The 25095-nt window shown below is 41.4% G+C and overlaps 2 protein-coding genes, 1 long non-coding RNA gene and 2 other non-coding genes across 8 annotated transcripts in view; 3 read left to right on the top strand and 2 right to left on the bottom strand.

The window, feature by feature from the left end:
* The window catches only part of LOC133414499 (sphingosine kinase 1-like), a 29354-nt gene extending 23224 nt beyond the window's left edge, over positions 1–6130 (bottom strand). For 2 of the 3 annotated variants that reach the window (XM_061699895.1, XM_061699896.1), the window contains exons 1-2: positions 6041–6130; positions 4210–4743 (exon numbers count right to left, since the gene is read on the bottom strand). In XM_061699895.1, coding sequence (XP_061555879.1) covers positions 4210–4678 — 469 coding nt within the window. In that variant the 5' untranslated portion in view covers positions 4679–4743; positions 6041–6130. The remainder of the gene's footprint in view (positions 1–4209; positions 4744–6040) is intronic. The other variant, XM_061699897.1, reaches the window with a different exon arrangement.
* Positions 4754–23802, bottom strand: LOC133414497 (fas-binding factor 1 homolog). Of its 2 annotated transcripts, XM_061699893.1 has the most exons (29): positions 23550–23802; positions 23430–23460; positions 22284–22331; positions 22148–22193; positions 21942–22008; positions 21516–21645; positions 21345–21458; positions 16567–16725; positions 16330–16456; positions 15968–16101; positions 15784–15877; positions 14780–15232; positions 14617–14694; positions 13256–13323; positions 11928–11980; positions 11813–11860; positions 10591–10707; positions 10395–10495; positions 10107–10313; positions 9522–9629; positions 9217–9356; positions 9017–9135; positions 8321–8443; positions 8061–8237; positions 7807–7983; positions 7535–7672; positions 7370–7463; positions 7166–7290; positions 4754–6614 (listed from the first exon to the last, which is right to left on the bottom strand). In XM_061699893.1, the coding sequence occupies exons 1-29, from the start codon at positions 23550–23552 to the stop codon at positions 6522–6524; spliced, it is 3372 nt and encodes a 1123-aa protein (XP_061555877.1). In that variant the 5' UTR covers positions 23553–23802; the 3' UTR covers positions 4754–6521. The 2 variants fall into 2 exon arrangements, with proteins under 2 accessions (XP_061555877.1, XP_061555878.1); XM_061699894.1 differs by lacking the exons at positions 4754–6614; positions 7166–7290; positions 7370–7463 and having other exon boundaries at positions 7583–7721.
* Positions 5486–6984, top strand: LOC133414500 (uncharacterized). The gene is made up of 4 exons (XR_009770039.1): positions 5486–5761; positions 5950–6002; positions 6190–6246; positions 6413–6984. It is a non-coding gene; the product is annotated as an uncharacterized LOC133414500 (long non-coding RNA).
* Positions 6045–6119, top strand: LOC133415525 (small nucleolar RNA SNORD49). Its single transcript, XR_009770142.1, has one exon. It is a non-coding gene; the product is annotated as a small nucleolar RNA SNORD49 (small nucleolar RNA).
* On the top strand, positions 6277–6346 carry LOC133415524 (small nucleolar RNA R38). The gene has a single exon (XR_009770141.1). It is a non-coding gene; the product is annotated as a small nucleolar RNA R38 (small nucleolar RNA).
* Positions 23803–25095: the final 1293 nt, after the last annotated feature.

Raw genomic sequence — 25095 nt, 5'->3', positions numbered from 1 at the left:
TGCGCGGCAAGCTATGCAGAGGTGCTGCACGGGGCAATTTGTCGGTCACGTGATGCAATGCGGGCGTTGTCGGCCGCGCGACCGCGGGAGTATAAAGAGGCCTTAAGCGTAAGAAAGTACTCAGTGAAAAAAAATAGTCAAGAAAAGAATAACTGGTGGGTAACTTGTGATTATTTATTTATTTATTTATTTATTGTTTAAACCAGGGCATGAATATAAAAAAAAAAAAAAGAAATAATATATGGGTGTTCACACACACATTCCACCGTTTCAAATTTTAAGTGCCCAGAAACCAACAAAACATGCATTGGACCCTACAGAAACATTACTTGCTTTAGTCACTTAAATGACTGAATGAAGAAGCTGTTTGCCAAACAGACCTAATGATAGTGTGTGTGTGTGTTTGTGTGTGTGTGTGTGTGTGTGTGTGTGTGTGTGTGTGCGCAAGAGAGAGGGAGCGAGAGAAAGAGAGCGAGAGAGAGAGATTAGGATTACAGCATGGCACGTATTCCTAAAAAGCATGTTTTACAGAGATTTATGACAATAAAATAAGGCTAATCTTGCCAGATGCACTGGCAAAACAACAACAGAAACATCTGCATCTTACTGCAAGGTGTTTTCTCAAGTTAGAACTGGGATGAAATATCTACGTTTGGGCAGACGCAAGACTACACTTCATCATAAAGTTGCTTTTTGGAGTCTGTAAAAGTAAACACACTGTGCGGGTGTTTCCATCCATCCATTTTCTGTACCGCTTATCCTCACTAGGGTCGCGGGCATGCTGGAGCCTATCCCATCTAACTGCGGGCAGGACGCGGAGTACACCCTGAACTGGTCACAAGGCAATCGCAGGGCACATATAAACAGACAACCATTCTCACTCACATTCACACCTACGGGCAATGTAGAGTCTTCATTTAACCTACCATGCATGTTCTGGGGTTGTGGGAGGAAACCGGAGTGCACAAAGAAAACCCACGCAGTCAAGGTGTGCACAGGCAAACTCCACACAGGCGAGGCCGGGATTTGAACTCCGGTCCTCAGAAGTGTGAGAGAGGTATGCTAATCAGTCATCCACCGTTCCGCCGCGTGGGTGTCTCCCCCCCCCCCAAAATGAGCAATTTTGATTGGCCCGCGAAGGCTTTGTGCGCTGTCAGGCGACTGCCTTGTGCCGTCTGATTATTGAATTGGAGTTAAATGCCACTAGTGACCACGCTAGATTGGAGCATCTGTGTCATATGCAGAAGTCGAAGATGAAGTCTCAAAAAACATCGCGCACGCAATAATGGATAAATAAAAGTAGCGAGCGGCATGTCAATCATTGCAATGGAGTAAAAGTATCAATTCTTCTTCACATAAATCCGAAAAGTAAAAAGTATGGTGCATTCAAACTACTCTGACAAGTAATATTTATCCAAAATGATACTTGAGGAAATATAGTGCTTTATTACACACCTCCATCTACAACCCCAATTCCAATGAAGGAATGGACATTGTGTTAAACATAAATAAACACAGAATACAATGATTTGCAAATCATGTTCAGCCTGTATTTAATTGAATACACTACAAAGACAAGATAAACTGATAAACTTTAAGTGCTGAGGTCAAGTCACAGGACAGTCAGCCTCTTCTGCACCAGACCCACCCAAGCATGTCTTTATGGATCCTGCTTGAACTGTTCCCACAGCTTCAAGCACAGGATTTCCCCCTTGCTAAGATGCAGAATGGAGAGTTGTCGGGGGAGCTAAAGTGTTTGATGAACTGATGGCAGCAGTGGCGTAGTGGTTCGCACGTCTGTTGCAGAGTTCTGAGGTTTGGAGTTCAATTCTCAGTTATGGCCTTTCTGTGTGGAGTATGCATGTTCTCTCCATATAGTGACAGGCAGAACAATTAAATGCTATTTCTCTCTTAACTTGTGTATCTACTTTTTGTGGGGTTTTTTCTGTAGCTCAACAAACATTGGGAAACACAAAGAATATGAATTGATGGATGGATGATTAATTGATTAAAAAGGTGTGACCAAGCCTTTGGCCCATATTACTAACTCAGTCAGCTATGTGTGGGATTCGAGAATGCTTTTTCACACAGGCAGGTTGAATGAATAGATGGAAGGTGGCTCAGCTTCTGAGCAAGTAGAGCAGGTTATTGTCAGAAGGAATGCAAAAATGCTTTCTGAAAAAAACTTGTTTTACAAATAGGATTGTGACTCAGTTTGAGCATGAATAATCCTGTTAAAAATTGCAATTTAACACAGAAAGCAGAGAGTACTTGGTGGCATGCTGTTCTATTTGAATGCTGACATGAAATTATATATTATATTATGGGTCCTTAAAGCGTCAGCCTCACAGTTCTGAGGACCGGGGTTCAATCCCCCGCCCCGCCTGTGTGGAGTTTACATGTTCTCCCCGTGCCTGCGTGGGTTTTCTCCGGGCACTCCGGTTTCCTCCCACATCCCAAAAACATGCATTAATTGGAGACTCTAAATTGCCCGTAGGTGTGACTGTCAGTGCGAATGGTTGTTTGTTTGTATGTGCCCTGCGATTGGCTGGCAACCAGTTCAGGGTGTACCCCGGCTCCTGCCCGATGATAGCTGGGATAGGCTCCAGCACGCCCGCGACCTTAGTGAGGAGAAGCGGTTCGGAAAATGGATGGATGGATGGATTATGGGTCCTTCCAGAATATTAATTTTCTATTACCTCCATGAAATAAAAAAATATATTTCTGTGCACAAAATACAGAAACATGTACTTGCTGTGTAAATTATATCATTTTTACATATCAAATAAGCATCCATTCTCTGTACAGTTTATTCTCATGAGCACTGCAGGTGTGCTGGAGCCAATCCCCGCTGACCTCAGATGAGAGGCGGTGCACACTCTGAACTAGTTGCAAGCCAATCACAGGGCACATTTAGACAAACGACCATTCAACTTACATTCACACCTACAGACAATTTAAAGTCTTTAATTAACTTACCATGCATGTTTTTGGAATGTCGGAGGAAACCGGAACACCCAGAGAAAACTCATGCAGTCATGGGGAGTACAGGCAAACAAGATTTTAACCCAAGACCTCTGAGCTGTGATGCAGATGTGTCACCCACCGTGCTGCCCATATCAAATATAACAGACACAAGGAGTTTTAAATCAACTTCATTGGTATGATTTTGTTGATGTCTTCCTCACAGAATTAAATAGACCGTCAAGAAATTGTACAGTTCTTGCCGCATTTTTGCTTCAGTTTAACTGACACTGTGCTGCTCCCCCCGTGGGCAGTATAACATAGATGTACGGATATTAGTCATTCTTTGCAGAACATAAAGAATATATGCCTATCGTATTGCTATATTACCTGTCTACATGTGTTGCTCCACTATTTGGGTTCAAATATTTCATGCTATTTGTTTGCCCTTTTATGGGCATTTTGTGTTAGCATTAAGCCAGCAGACTTTAAAGCAAAGTTATGTGGTTGTTTAAATACACAACATGTAATTGTCTTTGTTTTATTTTTAGTTTGAAAGTAAACTTAAACATGAATGATATAAACATCTCAAAGGCTCTCATTAGAAAGTCAACTATCAGTCAACTAACAGTCAACTATCTGCCAAACTGCTGCTTGTTGGGAAGTAAGTTTGGTTCACTGCCACCATACAGCACTTGTATCTCCAATTTTTGCTCACAAGTCAAAGAAACAAATGATCATCCGAACAACGGTTAGTATCTCAAGGCAGCACTGGAATTGTTAAAACGTTTTGTTTTATCAGACATATCAAATACTAGTAATTATGTTCTGTGTCTCTCAACATAAGCTCAACCATGTTGAGGAAGAGGGGGGGAAACGTGAGCTACACGACTCAGCAGAAATGCCATCATGAAGCTAATTGCTCTGACTAAGGCGAGACCTAAAGTAAGTCCTCTCTTCTATTCCCCATATTTTCGCAAACGCTTTCACCTATTATGGCGAGTGTTCACTCAAACCAATGCATCCCTATTACTTAAAACACTTCAATATCAGCATGTCTTTTTCTGAGTATATCAGAAAAATGCAGTAAAAGCAAATGTTTTGTTGTTTTGTTTTTTTAAATATGGATTTTTCTGGGAAACACCAAAAATAAATAAATTAAGTTAAATGGTCCATGCCTGAATGGTCCTCCAATTGTCGAGTGACCCATATAAACTGCATATGAATATGAGTGACCTTGCTCACCGTCTTTGCGGGGCGCCTGCTGCACAGAGGCATTCCTGATGGCACAAGCCCACCTCTCAGCCTCGCACAGGTTGGTCCGGGCGTCCTGGACCAGCGCCACTCGAAAGCACTGCTCCACTCTCTGCCGGGCTACCCCGGCGCTCATCCAGCGCCGTTTGAAGGGGTAGAAATAGGCGGTAAAGTAGGCGCCTACATCCGCGCTGTCAGCTCCTCTGTACGCCCGGCAGCCCACGCAGTCCGTCAAGTTGAAGACCACCTTAGTCCGGCCGGGGGACGAGGAGATCCTCTGAATGGTCAGGACGCTCTCCGTCAGGCTCACGGAGTACCGTACCTTGTTGTCGAGTGTGTCTGAAAACTCCCCATAAAGCATGCCTACGAAGCCGTTCCGCTGGCGGGCTGGCTGCGCTTCCGCGGCGTCCTTCTCCATCTCGGCCAGGCCAGTGCGAGGATGGCGGTGCGGCACCGACATTCAAGTGGAGTTGTGCTGCGGGACGCTCCGAGCGCGAGGACACCATTCCTGGTTGGAGTCTTTTCCTAGTGGCCAAAAGAGGGAGTGCAGCCAACAAGCGCCGATAGTGCACATTAGTAGTTTTTTTAAACCCTGCATACTTTTTTATTTGCACGTACATTGTATGTTCCGGGTCAATTATGAATATATTAATAATACAATTACGAACTGCAGATCTTTAAAAAATTTAAAAATAACAGCCGGTCTGACATGATTAATCCTTAAAAAGATGTTTCCGAGAAAGCGTAAATGCATTCTTTTTGTTTTAATAAAATTTAAATCTCGATATAATGATGCATAATTATAATTCTTGTAAATGGATAGATGGATGGTGTAACCCCCCATTTCCCCTTTAAACTTGTATGTCAACTCAAAGGCGTCACATACAAAAACGAACTGATTTATCCAATTTAAGAAATTAATTATTTCTAAAACGACATGCCTCTTTCATCCAAGACTGTTGGGGAAGGTGTTATTATAGCATTATTGTACTGCTGAATATTATAAACAAAACCTCAGCATTAGTCATGCTCAACATTAAACACATTGTAAAATAGCTACTTCTCAGACATGATCAATAAAACATTTTTATTTAGATACATTTGATTTTGCTCGCATAGATCATGTTGGCCGGGGAGTGCTTGGACATAATTAATAATATAGTTCCCCTATAGTTTTCCATAACATTATAGCCACGCCCATCATGTTATATATATATTTTTTACATTTCCTGTGACGTCACCGTCGCGTAAAACCAGGTCGCGCGAGACTTCCTGTCCGTGACTGTTCTCTTGCTGGTGTTGAAGATGACTGCGGCAATCGTCCACGCTTACGTGCAGCAGCTTTTAATATCTCATTTCAAATATTAAGTCAGTGAACATAGGCGGTCCTCGTTGAACAGAGATGTTTATTTTAGAGTAACGTAGGATGAAGAATCTAGCGACGTTCTAATGATGTTAGCGCGTTAGCTTTTTAGCTTCAACGCAGCACGTGGTGGATGGAGAGCATGCCCTCGACCATGTGCGACGCAAGTGAATTATGACGGTAAGGTTCTCATGGTTGCTGTGATACACACTTAAAAATGTAATTTGTAATCTTTGTATGTGATGAGTTTTGTTATCCCTGTCTGAAGACAACGTGTGGAAAACAATGGTATCTGACCAGCAGTAGAATGGGGCTCGTAGAAACACGATGCTAATGTTCCAGCCCTCATGAACTTGTTCTCATTCCAGGCCTGTTCTGCGCCACTTGGTTCCGAGTGTCTGAACGAAGGGATGTTGTAAAGGTGTGTATCACACTGTCTCCAAGTGTTGTGGTCTGTACCTTTTTCAGTGAGGATAACTGCTGCATAGGAAGTGCCGTCTGATGCGATAACTGACGATGAGAAAGAGCTCGTCTGAGAAATGCACCAAAACATTTTTTGTGTGTCAAAGCTCATCACAAGAGGATGATTGTGATATTTCTCCCACTAGGTGCAGTAAATTAGACATCAAAAGAGAACATCGGTCTGTGGGAAAGGCGATTGAGAGGTACTTCCTGTTGGACAGACTTATGCAGAATCAAGTCAGTGATGACACAAGTTATCCCTGTCTGAACATATATGTTGAGTCATGGTAACCTGAGGCTTGACTACCATTAAATTGTCACTTTATACTGTGTAAGATTGTAACGTTTTCTTATTTTGTACCCTTTTAGGTAGAACTTCTGAGTTAGGATGAAGAAACTTAATCCAAGGAAAACAACTCCCCCCCCCCCCCCCCCTTCTCCAATAAACAAGTTTGTTGTACAAAACTAAGCTCCTGAATCATGATGCTTGACTCCACTGTGATTTCTGTCTGTTAGACTTTTTCTTCAAGTTTTCAAGGAAGATCTGCTGCTCTTGCAGGTAGTCATGGTCCTGTGTGCATGAATACCCAAGTTTAGTGGAAATTTATACAATGATTGAAGGACTTTCTATTAAAAATATCTAAGCATATGTTGTCCTCATTGTGATATTTGCATTAAAGTTTATAAGCATTACAATAGATTTGTAGTGTACTTACTGCTCGCTGCAAGTTGCTGTCAGATCCAGTATGGATAAATGATAGAATCATCTTTATTGGCAGTTAAAACCAAGTAATTTGTTACCGGTAGTTGGTGTTACCCTAGTACTACAAGTGCAGCTCAATACATTAACAACTATAGTAATTGTAGAAAGGTTAGTCAAAATGTGAAATGCACAGAAATACTTTTCAGAAGGCCAACTTCTACATTAAACATCTGTTTTATGCAACTCATTTCTTGAGTGGATTTTTTTCCTTCTATACAAAACACAAATGCACTGTTTTGTGCATCTTTCACTTTTTAAACTGAACCTCTGAAATTAAGTTTTCTGATACTCATTGTGATGATGCACCAGTCTACACATCCACAAAATCCCTTATTTGTAACATGTCAACTGGTGCTTACCTTTCGTGCATTGTACTTCCATATAGCCAGACTGGCCTGAAGTGCCACAGAATGAGAATTGGGTATTATCTGGGAGGTGATAGGGGTTTGTGTCAGCTTTGGCTCGCACATCGCTGAACCCGAGTCTACAAATGAATATACATATAAATCATGGTTATGATTAGCATAAGTGTTTAAAATTTGTGAAACTGGATGGGTTGACACCTGGTAGAATGGGATTGGTTTGTGTCAAAGAACCACTTGGCGGTTCAGGTCGAGCCTTCTCCATTGCCTCATGGAGATTAAACCTGGTTCGCTCCTACAATTGAAAGCAGAGGGACCGTAATGGGTTTGTTTTGCATGTCAATAAGAACATTTCTGATGAAATACCTGAAGAGCACGTTGTTCAAGATGTCTCAGTCTTTCAATTTGAGAATGAATAGTTCTCAGCCTTGCCTGGTGTTCAGCCTCCAAACGTTTGGCTTCCTGCAATGCTTGCTCTCCTTCCTCATACTTTTCAGCTGCCAGCTGCACACGGCACGACGAGTAGCATAGTCATGCAAAAACATGCACAAAACTTGGGATGGGGTAAATGAGGATAAAGGTGCCTCAATTCATTTGTGATTATTATATTAATCACAATGACAAAATTGATGATTTACCTTGCTGAAGGCATCAACTTCCTGTGCTCGAATTTTGAGCCTCAGAGCAGTGCTGCTTATTCTCTCCTTTTCTCGATCTAGTTCTCCTTTAAATTGTTCCAGAGTCTCTCTTTCCTGTGCCACAGCCATCTCTTTCTGTTTCAACTCTCCGCTGCGAAGCTTCAAATCTGCTTGCTCCTGTGAAAGGGAAAAAAAAATCGATCTATTTAGGATTTGTAGCCAAGTTGGTTTGTTGAAAACCAGTTTCAGCTCACCTGTGCCAAACTCATTATGGAGCCCTCTCTCCTCTCCAGTAGGGTGCTGACATCCTGTTCGGCCCTCTCTCTACGCTGTTTTTCCTGGACATGGAAGATGTTCCACTCCGCCGCTAGCTTTCTTCGCTCCTCTCCACACTGCTGCATCACTGCCTTCTGCTCCTCCAGTAACGCACTCTTAAGATGCAGTGAGAAAGGAACATGGGGAATTACATTTTCACAACTTTGTCATGACATAATCTGCCCGCTCTAATCCTTACCTTGGCTCTTTCCAGCTCCTCTCTCTCCATGTTCATCTGCATAGTAAGGGACCGGCGTTCTTCTTCCAGGCTTTTCAGGGAAGACTCCACCTTGCCTTGCTCTGCTGTAACCTTCCAGCGCTCCTGAAACATGAAAAATAATATTTTCAGTGTCTTTGTGTGAAAACTTTCATTCCCATCCATGCACTGACCTAACTAACCTAAAACAAACATTCGCCCTTAACTGCAGTGGAACCTTGACTTAACTCAAAAACAATTTTCCTAATTGAAATGAAGTTAAATGTCACTATAATTTGTTTCAGCGCCTAAAGAAAAAATATGTTTTTTGCTATGTATTTTTAATTAAAGAAATAGCAGTGTATATTATAAAAACAATGAAACATGATGAGATTGTAAATAAACTACCTATACTAGCTATATAAAGTGTAATTACTGTATGTAACTGTGACCGCTAAAGCCAATTTTTGTTAGTTTTACAGTAAACTGGAGTGTCAACAAATGGCCTAAAGCACACTCGGAGGACAGAATAAGATGTCACACGCTTGCTGCATGCAACACGGGTGTATTCAGGGTGCGTTCACAACGCAAGAACTTGCATACACACCACGCCGTTTGGCACAGTAATTGCTTTTCTTGGATTATAATCACGATTAATCGCCCAGCCCTACTCATAAACTGGGGCACTACTGGACTAACCTTTTCAATTTGTCTCTGCTGTTCACTGATCTGAGTGTCCATCCTAGAATTGATTTCCTTAAGGTAAGCCTTCTCCTCCGCCATCACTTTCTGCTGCTGAGTCAAACGATCCTGCATGACTGAAACAAACATTTGGAGATTAAACGATCAATCTTGTCCACTTGCACACCTTGATCATTGTGGGTGTGCGAAGCGCATACTTCGAAGCTGTTCATCTCTGTGGCGTGCTCCCTGCTCCAAGCCATGGGTTGTGTGTTCATGCCTGCTCTCAACCAGAGAGGAGAGATCTCCAAGCCGAGAGGAAAACTGCTCCATCTGCTCAATCACTAGCGTCAGAGACCTGGACAAAGATGCATACAATACAGTATTCTTATGTCAAATACCGACGAGCATTAAATTGATCAGATAACAATGAAAACTTTTATGTACTCTGTTCATGTACAATATTCATGCATTTGTTGAGAGGAATAGAAAAAAAAATGTGCTCACTAAATATAAAGCAGACCTGGTCTCAGATGTTGCACTTGTTACTGCATCAATCTCTTCTTCTTTTAGCCTTTTCAGTCTATTGACATGGTTTTCATGGTCTTTTTTCATCTCCATGATGGATTTCCTGAATGTCAAAGAACCAACATTAGATAGAAAGCTATACAATTTATGAGTGAAAGAGTTACTACAATGCAGAGTACACCTTTTATTATCGTCCTATTTTCAACATTTGAAGCCGAGCCGCTATGTTGACATGCAATCTCTGTTGCAGTTCATGCAAAATGTGTTTCTTCCACACCCAATTCATCCAACCATAACTGGCATTGGATTGTGCTTTTGGGGAATCATCACGTTGAAACAGAAAAGGTCTTTACCCAAACTGTTTCCCCAAAGTATAAAACCGTCCAAATCTTTGCTTAGCCTAACTCGTGAATGATCAGAAGATATGGCCCAAGGCTTTTATCCTCTATGGATCATATTGCTAGAATGTTGTTTTTTTTTCTCGCCGTTTCCCATAATCCAAGCCGCTGAGTTTCTTCTTATGTACATTTCAAGTTGCCATGGAAACATACAGTATTTGTTCTACAGACAAGAAGTTTACCTTTGCAAATCCCGGAGTCTCTCCACATCACGGTCTTGGTCTTGCTGGAACTGGGCCAGTTTACGCTGGTAGTGAGCCTGCAGGTCTGAGCGCTCCTTCTCAGCAGCTTGTGTTAGCGCAGACAAGCGTTCAATTAGGTCTTCGCTCTCCTGTCGCATCCGTGTCTCCCTCTGGAGTGCTGATTCCTCGAGAAGCTTCACGCGAGTCCTGTAAGCAGCACATAAAGTGATCACATACATATAGGTGGGTGTACAAGCACAGGCACAAATTATATTTTAGAATTAATACTTGTGTGCATTTTCCATGAGTTCCATGTCCTGTCTATGTCGCTGCTGGAGACTCTCCAGCAACATCTGGCTGTGGTCTCGCTCCAGCTGGATAGTCTTAGTCTGGGCAAGAACAGATAAAAGTTTGAGGTTACGCAAACATCCATCATACTGTATTCAAGAGTATTCTTTCGGTGCACACTATAGCATTCAAATACCTGTCCCTCCAGCTGAATGATGCGTGCATGTAAATCCTCTCCATCTCCATGGTGCTGCTCATTGAGTTTTTGCAGGGCCCCAACATCCAAAACACCCCGCAGCCCCAATAACTGTGACTGCATCATATTTCAAACAGGAGCGGTTATCATGTGAGAAGAAAACTGTGAAATCTGTTTTATAAGTGTTACAAATTACAAGTTACAAATAGAATGGACCATTTACACGTTATGCAGTTCTGGCGGAAAGAGTAGACAGCGTACCCGTGTCCGGTGTCCATCTGTTTCAAGCTACTGGAATACCATCTAATAAAAAATGTATCTTATTCTTTAAATGTGTGATATTGTGGGGTTGTGTAATAGGTATATTCAACAGTTAGGTGCTGGTACATTTTGTGATGGAAATTTCATCAAAGGTTTTTACCTTCTAGTCGAAGGGATAGCTCTTCCAGCCAACACTGCAGTGTGTTCAGCTATTCAACTCACTTTTTCATTGTAACATGTTTAACAGTGACCTGATACTACAAAGGAGATGGGACATTAAAATTCGCTGAGGCAATTTCATCATCGCAATCATTGGCGCCAGATCCACTGCCAGCCGCTGCCATCACTAACGCTGCCCCCGTCACTAATGCGGGAGTGAGAAACAATCCATCCGTGAGAACTTGACAGTCCTATATGCTCGTCATTATTATTATTTTATTATTGGTTGTGTTTTAGGTTTTTATAACACCAATTTTGTTGTATCCGCAGCAGACAATGACAATAAAGGGGTTGTATTCTATTTATGTTCAAGCTTTATGTACAGCACTTTGTTATAGCTGTGATTGTTCTTCTAAGTGTTCTATAAACAAAGTTGAGTTGATAGTCGAGTGTCTCAACGCCGTGCCACACACACACACACACACACACACACACGTATGTACATTGCAGTACAGTACTGTGAACCTGCGTATGACTCTTTAAATCAGATAAGAATACCTTGATTGCTTCGCTGATATTTGGATAAATGTAGCAATTAAAATGGTAATATGTATTTCACGTTAACTTTATGTAATTCCAGCAGACAGCGAATATACTTTGAAAAGTTTGCTGCAGTCATGTTGTTGATATGCATTTTCCTGGCAACCGGAAGTCGGCACACAACTTTGCCCCAAACGCGGAAGTGGTCCATGCAGTCCAGTGAAATTAATCTGAAAACTGGGCTAAGTAATTGCCTCCTTACCTGCTGTTGTAGTAGGAACTGCTGCAGGCTGTCAGCTGAAAATGCCACCTGCTCACAGGACAAGGAATTAAAATACCGAATGCTAAGTCTAAATAAAAATAATAATAAACAATACCTGTTGTTGGACAGCAGCTGCTGAGTTTAGCATTAGGTTTGGCTGTGGAAGTGCTGAAAAAAAACATCCATGTGAATACACAAGAAGAAATGCATGGTCATGGGGGACTACAATGTATTCCACTGGGCATCCTGGGTACGGACAATTTGTTCAACAAAACAGTCAGGGTCCAATAATAAGGTTGCTTTAATATGTAATGTTAAGCTCTTAAGTACTGCAACAAACGCAAGTTTGAATGTGAAAACCCACTGAGCCATCCATTTTCTGTAGTGCTTATCCTGTTCAGGGTCACGGGGAGCAGGAGCCTAACCCAGCTAACTCTACACCCTGAACTGGTTGCCAGTCAGTCACAGGGCACATAGAGAGACGGATGTAGTATATTTAAATAGTACTGAGGTCAGAGTACCTTTGTGGGGACCAAATGTTTTGAGATCTCTATTCAAGCAACCATCTTTTCTTTGTATTTCTACATCAAAGGAATTCCTTCACCCATTTGTATGTTTTATTAGGGTTTTCCATCTCCTCTCAGACAGTAATCTGTCTTGGGTTTACAACAGGCATCCCGGTCAACAGGCGTCCCGGTCTTCTTATAAGATAAGGGTACCGTTTGAGCCGGGCCAATCTGGGAGACGCCAGCAGGCGGGTGTGGTTATTTCACGGACACAAAGTGCCACTTTGTGGCCAGCATAACACTCCAAATATGGTCATGAGGAGCGTCCACCTTCCGGGTACACCCAGGGCAGGGCTAATTCCACGCCCGGATAAATAAACCTTTATAAACTGGCATCCAGGAGTTTTGGGGGCTTTTTCGTTGTCCTGGCTTTGTAAGCAGCTGCTATGACACTAAGCCTTGTTCAATAAATCGAATTAGCCCAAACCCCAAGTGTCTCGAAGTCTTCATTCATTCCTGCCCAACTGAAGCCGGTGTTCTCCCAGGTGACCACCGACCCAGAACCATAGGTGAAAAAATCCACCTCACGGACAACCACTGACACTCACATTCACACCGTCAATGTGTGGGAAGTGAATTCACGCTGCCTGTACCAGTCAGACGAACGCACCGGTAAATCATCAGTGACACGAATGTGGAATTCTACACATAAAAATATTGCCTTTGAACCTTATTAATCTGAGAACAGTTTGGGGAATACCAGTTTCTATTCTGGCATGACAGTGCCCCAGTGTACAAAGCTATTAACTAAACCGCATCAAACACCAACATTTTTTTTTCTGGATGAGTGGACAAAAAAGGTTTAAAAGCAATACTTTTGTCAATATCTGCATGTAAAATAATGCAGTCATGTTAGAAAAAGACAACAAGACAGTACCTTGGTTTGCTCTCTCTTCTCTTTCAGGTGCATTCTGTGCAGCAATGCTATGTTGTCCAAGTGAAGCGCTGAAAAAAAATTCAACAATAAATAAAAAAGAACATGGACATAGATCATTTTACACTTGAGACTATGTTAGTCCCGGGATGCACATGTCATGGAAACAATGAGTCTCAACCCGGGAACAAACAGTCCCTGCAACTTATCATCACGGAATATGGATACCGTAATCCTCCGCTATATAATGGTTCTTGCTTTGCGGTCACACTATATTGCAGATATTTATAACAGTTGTTACTCTATTTTTTAGACTGTTTGTACAATATTTTTGCGTTATCCATTGCTCTTGCAGTTTAATATATGTGTTTAGACCTGTCACAATAGCAAATATTTTAGGACGATATATTTTCCCAAAAACTATCACGACAAACGATATTATCGTTGATGTTTTTTATGCCTCTGATATAAGAGCATAATAATGCAAGTACATCCTGTTTAACAGCATCCATCCATCCATTTTCTGAGCCGCTTCTCCTCACTAGGGTCGCGGGGGTACTGGAGCCTATCCCAGCTATCATCGGGCAGGAGGCGGGGTACACCCTGAACTGGTTGCCAGCCAATCGCAGGGCACATATAAACAAACAACCATTCGCACTCACATGCACACCTATGGGCAATTTAGAGTTGTCAATTTACCTACTATGCATGTTTTTGGGATGTGGGAGGAAACCGGAATGCCCGGAGAAAACCCACGCAGGCACGGGGAGAACATGCAAACTCCACACAGGCGGGGTCGGGGATTGAACCCCGGTCCTCAGAACTGTGAGGCAGACACTCTAACCAGTCGTCCACCATGCCGCCTGTTTAACAACAATTCACTTTTATTTTTAATTATAAGAATAATGGACATTGACATTGTAATGTAGAACAATAAGTAAAATACCTTAAATAAAAAATATAAATGAAACAGACCTGGGGTCTGCTCACAAAAATTGTACTCGTTCATCTGGGAACATCTAAAATGTTCCCACACGCACACGGCCAAGCAGCCGGAGGGTCCTCGCTCTTCACCATCGCTAATGGGTTTAGAGACCACGATGATGAAACCCATCATGTGTCTGCTTTCAAGTCACGTAAATGTTTTTTTCTTCCTCAAATGATTGGGCACCTGTATGCACAGTTTTTTTTGCCGCACCATTCAGAAATTAGGGCACATATGTGACGAAATTAGTCGCACTCTAGACTGATCGTACATTATGTGTCCCTACTAATTTTTGTGTGTCTCAGACGCGGGACGCACATCAAACAAGAGCCCTGCATGTAGGAATGCATGCAATCTGTTACGTTCACCCAAAGCTTACCCAGCATCCTTGGAGGATGACGACTGTTTACCAGAGAAGTTAGTTTTGCCTTTGTGGGCTTGTGAAGGAGCTTCCTTACTGAAAATCAAATAATTAAATAGTTCATAAAAAACAAGATTCAATGTATCAACGTTTAGGAATTGTGTAATCATATTATCATTACCTAACAAGTGACTCCAGATCCACTTCTCCTCCCAGGCCTAAAGATTGCTCCTGATTGAATATTTTAACATCAGAGTTAGATCCTGAGAAAGACTTCTTTCTACTAAGAGCTCCTGCCAACCAATCATCATCTTCCTCCTCTTTCTTTTGTCTTTTGCTAGCCTCTGGCTTTACTGCTTTGGTGTCAGTCAAAGCTGAGGCATTCACTTCCATTTTAGCAGCTGATGTATTCTGGTCACTAGCCAGAGAGGGTTTTCTCTCCAATAAAGGAGAGGAAGGAAATTTTGGAGACTCTGTGGAAGTCTTCCTCTCTTTGGCGTCATCTTCGAGGTTGCTCTGCTCATCGTTTGCCCTGAGACAGAGCCAGTCAGCTGGGTTGCGGGATCGAGCGGCGTTCGGGACGATGGGTGGCTTTTTCTCTGCGGTGGAAGCACTGACATCCTCTGCGGGGAATCTTTTTCCCCCCCAGCAAAACAGGAAAATTGTTGCTAACCTCTTGGGTTAACTATGCCTACTGTAAAACAAACAAAACAATGGTACCTTGACTACTGACTTTAATTCATTCCATGACCAGGGTCGTAACTCAATGTACTCCAGACACACACATACTGTGTAGTAGTCGTGTGTTGACATGTGCCTTTAACGAGTGTGGCCGAGTGAGTGACGCCAGGAGCTCTGACTCCAGTTCTGGTTGGCCATTTACCATGCAGTTAGTTTAGTGTTAACATCTTCTCCATGCTCCTTTTGAGTGTTTTCATTTTGTATTTGTGTGTTTGACTGTTTGTGCTGTTCAATAAATGGCTGAAAGTGTTGTTGCTTTCTTTTTCTTTTTTTCAATTTACTGAAGCGGTGGCATATCTGAAGTTTTTGAGTAATTCAAATTTTGGTTCACGACACAAAGCAACAAACTGACCAAGCGATGGCTCATAACTCGCAAAACCTGTAAGTTGGTGCACTTGTAAGTCAAGGTACCACTTTACTAGTAGAGTACACACACAGACACACCTGATTGACTGCCTGCGGGACTGGTGCCCTGAAGTGGTGTCTCCCATTGTGGGCTGATAGGACCCATATGTGAGGTCATCTTCTAAAAGGGCCTCTGAGAAATAGACAAAAAGGTCCTAAATAATTTTTAAAGACTCGATAGCACTCACTGTGTAGGAAAGGATTAGGCACACAGACATCTTACCTTTCATATTGTAGTTCTTCTCCCGAGACGGAGGCTGGTCATTCTTAGTACCTGAGGGTGGCCACTCCAGACGGCGGGAATTACAGTTCTCTAGAATCTCATCGAGTCTTGTACGAGCTCTCTGTGGTTGCTCACTACAGTATTGAGAAAACACATACGAAAGGATGTAGGCCATAAATACGAAATATGCTGTAGGACATCAGAAGGCAAAAAAGCAAGCAGACATTATTCAGTCATACGGTATTCAAAAAAGTCTGGAATTGTTTTTAGATGCACACCAAATCACAAAAGCAGTATTATTTGAGACCTTGAAAGAGGACCAACATAAAAGTGGGACATTATGAGGGAAACAAAGCTGTCACCTTTCCCTGTTGGACCAAAGCACATTGTCTTTTTTCCTGGGATTTTCACAGTCCAAGCCAAGTTCATCAATCAAATCATCTTTCTCATCGTCAAATGCAAGTTCATTTATTTTTTTTGCTGGACTAGCTGATTAAAAAATGAAACAAACATAGAAAAGAGGAGTCGAATTCAGCATGTGAGATTTACATTGAAGCATGAAAACTATAAGAATCTTTGAAGTTTAGGGCTTAGCCTACTTGTTTCCCTTTTGTGGATGAGAGATGGCAAATTTGAAGGTACCCCTTTTTCAGGTTTGGCCGGCTGTGAATTAGATTTCAATGGTGTCTTGTTTTTATTTTGTGGTAAGCCATCAAGCAGGTCAACTAGGTCATCGATGTCATCCTGGTCATCAAGGTCTGCAGAAAAAAACAGACCAGGTTTTGTTCAGAAAATGTCAGTCTAAACTACAGTACATGACAGTACAGTAAATGTTTAGGGTAAAAAACAAATCCTTTCAGATGAATCCTTCATTTTTAAAAAAACAATTAATTGACTATACTCATCAGATGTAGAGTCATGACACGCATTAAGGGGATCATGTTGTTTAACTCAACGTGATGCTGCTGCCCAGGTGTCCCATTTAGCTCATTAACATTGTGTTTACAAACGCTCGTTGAGCTAAGCCAATTAAAATGATCGGATAATACGTTCACAAATGTTGTTCCAATAGTAATTCAAACCATTAACAAGAGTCTATAAGGTATCTTAACCACAAGATGGACCGAATATCCATGCATTTGTTGTGGTACGGTAGCATGCCTACCTATTCGGTTGTATAATTGGCAACAGGTGGATACGCAGGTTTATTGTGCCTTCTGCTATTTAATGGAGGAGCATTTACATTGTCCCGCCTGTCACTATATGTGGCTGGCATAGATAGGTGTACAAAGATAATGAGTATTTCTCATAATTTATGGAACAGTTAAGTGAAATTGGATAATCTCTCACAGCGCAGTACGAGTGTGCCACGGCACCCTGGTTGGGAATATGAACTTATTTTAGTAAACAATTATATGTGATACTTGTATTCCCAGTTGTGAGTGCAAAGAGTAAAGGATCTGTAGTCCAAATTCTGGGTCTTCATTACCTGTAATATGGTATATTTTATGATGTTTAAACCAAGGGAATATTTTTAGGAGGTAATTTAAAGTAATGAGCATGCAGGTGTTGGTAATAATGTTGCTTTTAGATTATAAGAGTTTCATCAAAAGACAGTAGTTCCATACAGTCGAACCTCCAAAGTTGAACACAATCTGTTGACTTCCAAGTTGTTCTAATTTCAAACAAGAAATAATGAACCTTGAATTATTTCCAGGAGCAAACTTTTACAATCATGAAAGATTTAATTGTGCAGGCACTGTTTTAAGTAACAATTTAATATGTAACACAGGGTCCTCAGTTTACGTTGGCCCCGACATACGACATTTCGAGGAACAAATGTCATCACAGGACATAAGTAATGCTCAGTTACAGTCGTACTTATACACTGTATATTTATAAATGGTTTTTTTTGTTTTATATTTATGGCCCAAAAGTATTTTTGAAATATATTTACTCTAATTAAGACTTTACTACTGTGTCAGACGAAGGCACCTTACGACTTACATAGAAATTTGTGTTACATCGCGCATTGTGTGCCCATCAGAAGGCAGGAGCAAGACCTTTTCCTGTGCCGCAGTAAATTCATTTACTGGTTGTATGGTCATCATCACAGGTGGGTAGAGTAGCCAAATATTGTACTCAAGTAAAGTGCTGTTACTTTATTACTCCAGTAAAAGTAACCCTACAAAGATTTACTTGAGTAAGAGTAAGAAAGTACTCCATCAAAATTCCTTAAATTCGTCTGTCACACCTACAGCACATCTCACCATGTTCTGCTGGCCTCGTACATGTCCTGTATTATTCTAACATACTTCTCTGCCACTCCAGACTTCCGCATGCAGTACCACAGTTCCTCTCTGGGTACTCTGTCATAGGCTTCCTCTAGAGCTACAAAGACACAATGTAGCTCCTTCTGACCTTCTCTGTACTTTTTCATCAACATCCTCAAAGCAAATAATGCATCTGTGGTACTCTTTCTAGGCATGAAACCATACTATTGCTCGCAAATACTCACTTCTGTCCTGAGTCTAGCCTCCACTATTAGGGATGCTTCCATATCTCCACAGGAATGGCAACAGGACCAACTGCCTTTCCATTTTTTCTCTTTAATGCCCGTCTCACTTCCTCCTTACGAATCATTACCACTTCCTGGTCCACCACACTTGCCTCTTCTACTCTCCCTTCTCTCTCATTTTCCTCATTCATCAACTCCTCAAAGTATTCTTTCCATCAATCTAACACACTACTGGGACCAGTCAACATATTTCCATCTCTATCCTTAATCACCCTAAGCTGCTGCACTTGCTTCCCATCTCTAGCCCTCTGTCTGGCTAACCTGTATAAATATTTTTCTCCTTTAGTTTCCAACCTGGTATACATGTCATCATATGGCTCTTGTTTGGCCTTTGCCCTATGTCGCATCTCAATGTATTCCTTTCGCCTCTCCTGGGTCCTCTCAGTGTCCCACTTCTTCTTAGCTAACCTTTTTCCTTGTATGATTTCCTGTACTGTGAGGTTGCACCACCAAGTCTCCTCCTCTCCTTTCCTGCCAGAAGATACACCAAGTACTCTCCCGCCTTCCTCTCTGATCACCTTGGCTGCAGTGGTCCAGTCTTCTGGAAGCTCCTCCTGTCCACCGAGAGCCTGTCTCACCTCTTCCCGAAAAGCTGCACGACACTCGCCCTGTCTCAGCTTCCACCACATGGTTCTCTGCTCATCCTTTGTCTTCCTAATCTTCCTCCCCACCACCAGAGTCATTTTACACACCACCATCCTATGCTGTCTAGCCACACTGTCCCCTACCACTACTTTACAGTCAGTAACCACCTTCAGATTACATCGTCTGCACAAGATGTAATCCATCTGCGTGCTTCTACCTACAGCCATTTGCATCCTTTTTGCAAAGTCTACCAACATCTGTCCCTCCAAATTCCTTTCCTGGATGCCATACTTACCCATCACTTCTTCATCACCCCCGTTTCCTTCACCAACATGTCCATTACAATCTGCACCACTCACGACTCCCTCTCTGTCTGGGATGCTCAAAACTACTTCGTCTACCTCCTTTCAGAATTTCTCTTGCACCTCTAGGTCACATCCTACCTGTGGGGCATTGTCACTAATCACATTATACATAACACCCTCAATTTCAAGTTTCAGCCTCATCACTCGATCTGATACTCTTTTCACCTCCAAGAGATTCTTAGCCAACTCTCTCTTCTTTTAAAATAACCCAGACTCCATTTCTCTTCCCATCTACACCATGTTAAAATAATTTAAACCCTGCCCCTAAACTTCCAGCCTTACTGGCTTTCCACCTGGTCTCCTGGACACACAATATATCAACCTTTCTTCTAATCATCATGTCAACCAACTCCCGAGATTTTTCCTGTCAGTCCCAAAATTCAGAGTCCCCACATTCAGCTCTAGGCACTGTGGGTTCCTCTTCTCTTTCTGCCAAAGAAGCCGCTTTCCACCTCTTCTTCTTCGACTTTGACCCACAGTAGCTGAACTTCCACCGGCGGCCAGCAGGTTGACGGTGCCGGTGGCGGACGTTGTTAACCCGGGCCACGACCAATCCGGTATGGAATTCTTTGGATGAACGCTTATATTTGTTTGGCAAAGTTTTAAGCCGGATGCCCTACCTGACGCAACCCTCTGCATTTATCCGGGCTTTGGGACCGGCCTACTGTTTGCACTTGCTTGTGCCACCCATAGGGCTGGATTTTTTTTTTTCAATAAAATAAAAAAAAGAGCATGAACATCAAATTACATTTTAAAAAAAAATAATATCTCTCTCCACACACACCTGCCACTCTTTAACTTTTAAATTGCACAAAAACCAAGAACACATGCATTGGACCCTACAGAAGAATTATTCACTTAACTTCATGAAGAAGCGGTTTGCTGACCAGACTTGAAAGTGCGTGTGCGTGTGCGTGTGCATGTGCATGTGCATGCGAGCGAGAGCATGGAAAAAAAACATCTGCAACTTAACGCAAGGTGTTTTCTCAAGTTAGAAGTGGGCTGAAATATACACGTTTGGGCAGTCAAAATTTCAGCGCTGCATGACAAAACTGTTGTTTTTCGGAGTCTGTAAAGTAAACACTCGCATGACTGTCCGTCCGTCCCCTAAATGATTCCCTTTGACTGGCCCACGAAGGTGTGTGCAGTCGTGTGACTGCCTTGTGCCGTCTGATTGGTAAATTGGAGTCAAATGACATTAGTGATCACGATGGATTGCCCGCAACGGCGCCCTATGCAGAAGTCAATAATGAAGTCTAAAAACAGATCATGCACGCACTAATGGATAAATAAATATAGCGACCGGCATATCGACCATTGTAACAGAGTAAAAGTATTGATTCTTCTTCACATAAATAGCCATCCACCCATTTTCTGAGCCGCTTCTCCTCACTAGGGTCGCGGGCATGCTGGAGCCTATCCCAGCTATCATCGGGCAGGAGGCGAGGTACACCCTGAACTGGTTGCCAGGCAATCGCTGGCCACATACAAACAAACAACCATTCGCACTCACAATCACGCCTACAGGCAATTTAGAGTCTCCAATTAATGCATGTTTTTGGGATGTGGGAGGAAACCGGAGTGCCCGGAGAAAACCCACACAGGCACGGGGAGAACATGCAAACTCCACACAAACGGGGCCGGGGACTGAACCCCCGGTCCTCTGATATGTGAGGCTGACGCTCTAACCAGTTGGCCACTGTACCGCCCTTCACATAAATACTTAAGTAAAATGTTTTTGTGTTGTTAAAACAATGTTTAGTTTCTTCAAGTCTATATTGATGGCTGCCAGTGTCTTCAAGTCAAACAAATTTCTGTTTCAGAGGACAAAGACAAATGGCAGACTCACCAGAGAAGCTGAACTTTCTGTTACGTGCTGAAGATGAGATTGTCTTCCCCTCAATGGCAGCTTCATCTTGGTGAAGTAGGGAAGACAAAGCTCTCATTGCTTTCAGGAAAACTTCTAAGACAGTTAATATATGAGTAGACCATCATTATAATAAGGGCACTGCTATATTACCTGCTTCCCTTGGTTTTATATCACTCGCTATATCTGGTTCTGGCAAGAACCCTTCATTATCTGATGGTTTTGTTTCTCCAGAAAGTGAATTACTTTTTTTCTTTGATGCAACATTCATATCATCTGGACCCTGTACAATAGTAGATTCAAAACAACAGATACAATCATTTAAAACGGGGAAAGAGAAAAAACTCTTTTAGCAGGGTTTTCCTCACATTAATTGAGGCAGGCGTCTGTTACTGTCTTAGTAACCACAGCTACATTTGCATTCGCCATTATGTCGTTGCCATTTGTTGCAGAGATGTTGGCACCCTTGTACAAACATGACAAGCCAATAGCGAGGCGAAAATGAAGTAAACGATCTATACTTCTACCAATCCATTTACTGTAGGCTCGATAGCTATCTAACTTTAGCCGTTAACGCACCTCTGTGTTGCCTTCATCCATCGTTATGTCATCTAGCATACTGAAGATGTTTTCAATGTCAGATGTGCTGGAGAAAAAAAGAAATTCATGCATGGAAAGTGTTATCTTTACTTATGTATTTTATGTAATAACTCAAAAGATACCCACGACCCTAGTGAGGATAAGTGGTACTGAGAACGGATGAATAGATGAATAGTCAAACATACCCATGTCGTAATCCACCACGTCCTGATTTCCTTCTTACTGGTAACTCTGGTGAGTAAATTGTTAAACTGTTAAGTATATGCTATTGCAATCAATACATATTTTAAAAAATGTATCCACAGAATTGCTATCACTTACTGTTATCATCAAACGTGCTGTCAAGGATATCTCCATCACCGCATGAGCCTTGGAAGAATCATTGAAATGTAAAGTGCGGAACTCATTGTTTTGTTCGATTTACGTTCCTATCAATTGTATATTCAAGTGGCAGACCATAAATTTGGTACCTGGGCCTTCAGTGGGGATTTAGCTGACTTAATCCACCTCTTAATACCACCAGTATCATGTCACAATTACAGAAAATAATTAGTATTGTACAAAAACGCAATACAAAATGGAATGCAGTTTACCAGCACACAACTCTGCCGCACACATCATCTGGAGCAGTTCATATTAAATATTGATATAATAACATGAAATGCATGCATCATACAAACTAGATATGGTGATTATTAACTTTATCAATGTGTGCAGATCGCAACGTGTGTTTTCTTAGTCAAACTTGGCTCGCTCTGACCAACCTGAGGAGGCAAATACAGTATGTTATTGTTGGCGGGCTAGATGGCAAATTATAAATCCGATCAATTGAAGAACAGTCCAATTGCCAATAAATATTAAAGTTCATGGGTGATCACTATTGATTCTGAAGGCCATGGGCAGTTAGATTGATATGGTAGCAGATAGTATGGTAACAAAAAAACAAAAAAAAACTAGCATCCACACATACTGGAAGCAGTGCAGCCCAGAGAAACGCTTTGAAATGAAGAGCATAAATTTTTGGGAGTTGGGATTAATAAAATCAATACAATTTCATGGAACAAATGTATTAGAATTTAAGTTGTAATTACTGTATAGGTCAGTGATTCTGATCGTGTTTAGGTTGTAATTTCTGCATAGGTCAGTGATTTTGACAGTGTTAAGACCAGCAGATAAGGTATCCTGGATGTCACTTCTCGTGCATGTGTCCACACTTAATTTTATTTATTTATTTTTTATTTCTTGGGCCTAATAAATATGAAGCATTATTTCGAAGTAGACTGTATTTGAAAGTGATCAAATGAAAAGTTTATTTGATCAAATGGTATGCACTTAAATGAGAATCTTGCATTCGACTTAACTAATTAAATTACATTAAAAAAGTTCATGTAATCAAAACACAAACAAAGTCGGTGTTTTTGATAAGATTTCTTATTTATTTTTTCAAAGTACAGTCAAAGAACTTACTTTTAGGTGGTTTCCCTTTTGGCTTGGTGGCCTGCAAATAGCATCACAATGTTTATATAACGATACCAATGCAATTAAAAAAAAACTCACGTTGACTGCAGTGAGTCAAGAGATTCTCACCATTCTGGTTTGTTTACCATTACGATAGCAGCTAGCTGGCTACTTTAGCATCAATTTGATGAGGCGTCGATCGTCTCCAAGGTGATCACAAACATTCCTGTGCTCACTCGTGTTCCACCACTTACAACGGGACGGTTAATTTAAAGAAGAGTGCAACCGTTCACAGACGTATTAAAAGAGTCCGGCGTTTGAGGTTTTGCACACAAGTTCCCTATAGTTCGAGATTTATTTTGAACCAGCGTAGGAGGTTCGTTTCCTGTTTTAGAGCCCTACTTGCATTGTGGGTAACGTCGTTTCCGGCTAACCCGTGAAGGCACCGCCCCTCTACTCTCAAAACCATGCATGCAAGCCAAACAAATATGTAACTTTTTAGTTTTCCCCGTTCATTTGTCGAAAACCAAAGTATAGTTTGCATTTATAATTATATGGCAATTGATTTAATGTAAAACACGATTTTTGTTGTCGTTGTTGTTGTTGTTGTTGTTGTTGTTGTTGTTGAAGGGTAAATTAATGCGTGCACCAGTCGTGAATAAAGCATTTTGTGTGTACAGCTGTCCTGGAAATACTATTGGTATGGCCAAATGAGCGTGTTTTCATTCAAATTATAGTAGGCAGCCGGTGACTTGAAGGTATTGATTCACAACACTGATCAAGTCACTGCAACCTGCATGTTATCTCATCTATTTAGTAAGAACGTGAACATGTTCATGCCTCTAAAATAGAATAAGTATTGTATATTTATTGTAGCTCGACATATTCAAAAGTATAAAGTTTTAACCTGTTGTTAACGCCACGATAACGGTAACGAACGCTTTTCCCACCAGGTGGCATCACAATTTACAACATGAACCTGAGAAAATCAATTGACTGACTGAGCTGAATAATTCACCTTTTGCCCGTGTTTAATTTCGTATGATTTACGCGTTATGTACCACCGTAATCAGCAAAACGATAACTGGGAAGCCACTTCCATTCAGCAGAGCAAGCATTTTGGAATATGTGATGTCTTTTCATTTTTGTGTACAAAGATCTGCTTGCTCAGCCTCCGACTGGTTAGAGCAGTGATTCCCAACCTTTATTGAGCCAAGGCAGATATTTTACATTTGAAAAATCTCACGGCACACCAACAAACGAAAATGTCAGCAAAAGTGGATACACAAGTCAATTATACACTTTCTGCCATCTAATAGAAGAGCATTTATTCGTTCTGTCTGTCTTTATATGCCACTTGCATAGATAGATGAACAAAGATACAGAATTTGTTGTCAATAAATAATATTCTGACCAGTTAAGTAAAATTAGAAAATTTGAAAAATCACTCCGATTTACGCTTTAACGTTAAAATCAAACTAATTTATCTCATAAAGGGGCACCACGTCACTTTGTAGATGTATAAAATTTAGGAGAAAGCGATGACAAACTTTTTATCAGTCTCATAATTAAAGGTTGCTACATTTTACAAAATATGAGTTCTTGATGACAGAGTCTTACTTAAACTCAAAACACACACAAAACACAACCATCAGTGGAATTTTATAGAATATTT

The sequence above is a fragment of the Phycodurus eques genome, chromosome 16, assembly GCF_024500275.1.
Source record: "Phycodurus eques isolate BA_2022a chromosome 16, UOR_Pequ_1.1, whole genome shotgun sequence".
In the NCBI taxonomy this organism is placed as follows: Eukaryota; Metazoa; Chordata; class Actinopteri; order Syngnathiformes; family Syngnathidae; genus Phycodurus; species Phycodurus eques.
Note: the sequence above shows the minus strand (reverse complement) of the source record. Positions and strands in the feature narration are given on the sequence as shown.

Coding starts and splice junctions, on each gene's coding strand:
- LOC133414497 (XM_061699893.1), bottom strand. Junction 15,233..15,783: donor TCCCGCAGGCAGTCAATCAG/GTGTGTCTGTGT, acceptor GGGGGGAAAAAG/ATTCCCCGCAGAGGATGTCA. Junction 14,695..14,779: donor GATCTGGAGTCACTTGTTAG/GTAATGATAATA, acceptor TTTGATTTTCAG/TAAGGAAGCTCCTTCACAAG.